The 2,912-nt window shown below is 35.9% G+C and overlaps 2 protein-coding genes across 2 annotated transcripts in view; both read right to left on the bottom strand.

Moving 5' to 3' along the window:
- Positions 1 to 1,114, bottom strand: part of LOC107575608 (SLAM family member 9-like) — a 35,776-nt gene extending 34,662 nt beyond the window's left edge. The window contains exons 1-2 of the mRNA XM_016261964.1: positions 1,096 to 1,114; positions 638 to 754 (exon numbers count right to left, since the gene is read on the bottom strand). Coding sequence (XP_016117450.1) covers positions 638 to 754; positions 1,096 to 1,114 — 136 coding nt within the window. The remainder of the gene's footprint in view (positions 1 to 637; positions 755 to 1,095) is intronic.
- A 653-nt stretch (positions 1,115 to 1,767) lies between these two features.
- LOC107575607 (SLAM family member 5-like) lies at positions 1,768 to 2,657 on the bottom strand (the record flags this gene model as incomplete). Its single annotated transcript, XM_016261963.1, has 2 exons — positions 1,768 to 2,054; positions 2,337 to 2,657. Coding segments are annotated over 2 exons (608 nt in total), but the record flags the coding sequence as incomplete, so codon positions are not given.
- Positions 2,658 to 2,912: the final 255 nt, after the last annotated feature.

Below are 2,912 nucleotides of genomic sequence, written 5' to 3'. Positions count from 1 at the left end.
AATGTTGGCTCAATGTAAGTGATCTCTTCAGGAGTCTCAACTGTTTGAAAAAGAATAATAGATGCATTAAACAACAACAACAACTCAATCTCAACTAGATCTGGTTCTTCACAACATGCGTGTTGTTATTATAGGGCTGTCAAAGTTAAAACATTAATGCACACATTTAATGGTTAATTAATTGTGCGATATGAACATGTTTAATGCTCCATTACATGGTTTTAATGGCTTTAACAAATGAACTCAGTTTGAATTTCATACAGAAAATAAACTTTATAGACATTCTTTGCAGATAATTTATAAATCATACCAAGACAAATGCTAAAGTAATTTACATTTTATTGTAGTATGATGAAATGTAATAAGTTGAAACTGAAATAAAATGCCACCCACCAGTGAAACAGTGTTATTCTAGACATTTTAATGTGAATGCCAGCTGAGTGCTGCATCTTTACACATGTAGGATTATGTTTCTGTGTTACTGTATCATTAAATTAATGCAGAATTGCATTATCTTGTTTCTGTATTTCCGGTGTGTTTTAATGCATTTTGAGAAATGCAGAATTTGTTTTTCTGAACTACATGAGTAAAGAGCGTTGCCCAATGTCACTTTATAGATAACAGCCAAACAACTTGCCTTTTTGATCAGTTTTTCTAAATTTCCTGCACGTGAGAAATATCCCGAATGCAGCCACAATCAACAGAGATCCAGCCACAGCAGCAACAGAGATCAGCACTATCAGATACAGAGAGCCTGTAATAATAGAGAGACAAAATCATTAGTGTGAGTGAAACTGTCAGTCTGATCTATTGACACATGAACATCCCTCTCAGTTTTTGCTGCTTTACTTGTTGACATCATAATTTACTGTATGCTTTTGATTCCGTTTCTGATTGTGAATTTGACAGATGTTTGCTATAATGCTTTAATGAATTGTTTGTATGCATTTATAAAGAAACAGAATGTAACTATTCTGATCTATTGTCTAATCACTGAAATCAGCTCTGGTCATTATAATCAATTGAGTAAATATAAGTAAACACTAATATCAACTGTTACATCTTCCCAATGTCTTGTTAGGACTTTTGTGTTACTTCCGGTCTTGAGTGCCATGTTTGTAGTTCTTTTCTCAGGTGATTGTTTCCCCCAGGTGGGCCTTATTTGTGTTTATATAACCCTTGTGTTTCCCCTTTTTCAGTTGTAGATGTGTTTCTGTTCCCCACGGTCCTTGTTTCTTGGTTCTTGTTTTGCGTTTCAGTTTAAAAAATAATAACCTCTTGCATTTAGATCTGTCTCTTTGCCTGCCTTCTCCTCTACTCCACCATTATTACAGTGTCACATTTACATTCACATTTGCATAGTCAAATTTTCCAGGCAAAGTCAGAGAAAGTGGGACCGAATGTGAAGCGTGTGTGAAAGCCACATGTATTCCAGGTTGTGGACTACGTAAAGAATCAATGCTAATCAACTGTTTTTGGCCTGTAGATTAATATCATTTAGTTCTGTCTCACAGCTAACTTCTTTCCAAGCAGCTCTTCTTAATGCAGCCATTTTTATTGACAAGTTCAGGTATAAAGAAGTGGCTGAGTAGATACAAACACACTGTGTGCTGTTTAGTGTAGCTGAACGTATTGAAGCACAACTATTGGTCAACTCTTCTCATCCAATCTTCTCATTGAGACTGGCTGTATTTCACCTTGACCAATCTTTTCAGCACATGACCAGTAGACTGAGATGAGTAAATAAATGCTAATCTCACCTGAACATGTGTGACAGAGTTGAGTGATGTCCAGATGTTGAGTCTGGTTGCTGATGGGATTGTTGAGCACACAGCTGTAGCTGTTTTTCTCCTGATATTCCATCTCCAGAGGTAGAGAGAGACTGATGCTGAGATCAGACACACTGATGCTGGACAATAAACTGTTTCCTTTGTACCAGGAGAGAGTCACATGACCCACATTCACCACTGAACACACCAGTGAACAATATGATGATGATGATGATGAAGAACATTGCGAAGAGTTACTGCTGATGACAGGAACAGGCAGGTGAGCTGAAAACATGAGTAAAATCAAATTATATAATTGATAAATAAGAAGGCTGTTTTTGACTGTGTTTGATGTGTTGAGAGAGAGTTTGTGATGTTATTCACAAACAATAGACTATTGTGATTACAGTTTTTTCTTTAATTTGAGACGCTGACTTCATAATAATCATTCAAACTGAAAGTATTCAATAGGCTGAAAGGTCAAACATAAATGTGTCACTCAAGATTTATAATTTAATAATGATTCAAATGTAATTAGGGTATACTTTAACAACGTAAGAAACTCGCCATAGACAGTGAGACTGAAATTCTTGATCACACTGTTGGTCTTTAGTTCATAGAGTCCAGTGTGTTCAGTTCTGGTGTTTGTGATGATCAGAGATCCAGTTTGATCGTCCAGCTTCAGTCTGTCTCTGAATCTCTCATCAAGAACATCATCATATACAATGATGCTGTCTGTCATTTCATTGATTTCAGCTATTAAAGTCTTGTTATATCCAAACCTCCACAGAATCAGATCACTGTCCATCATTTCAGTAACACCAGAGTTTAGAGTGACTGAATCTCCCTCCAGCACTGACACTGACTCCACTGAATCACCAAACACACCTGAAGAACAGAGAGTTTGTCACAGATTAAGGGTTAATAACTTTGTGTTGGTTTACTTTACTATATGTTGTAATTATTTGTGAAGAACACAAAACAACACCACACAGGAAATAAGCTAAGCTCAAAGTATAAAGATGAGAGAATCTGAATCTGTCCTTAAATTATTCTGTGATGATAGATCTGAATCCAAACCAGATTCAAAAATACTTGTTCGATTTCAGAATATCTGAAAACAATAGCAAATGTATATTCATC

The sequence above is a fragment of the Sinocyclocheilus grahami genome, unplaced genomic scaffold, assembly GCF_001515645.1.
Source record: "Sinocyclocheilus grahami isolate Dianchi unplaced genomic scaffold, SAMN03320097.WGS_v1.1 scaffold2751.1, whole genome shotgun sequence".
Taxonomy (NCBI): Eukaryota; Metazoa; Chordata; class Actinopteri; order Cypriniformes; family Cyprinidae; genus Sinocyclocheilus; species Sinocyclocheilus grahami.
Note: the sequence above shows the minus strand (reverse complement) of the source record. Positions and strands in the feature narration are given on the sequence as shown.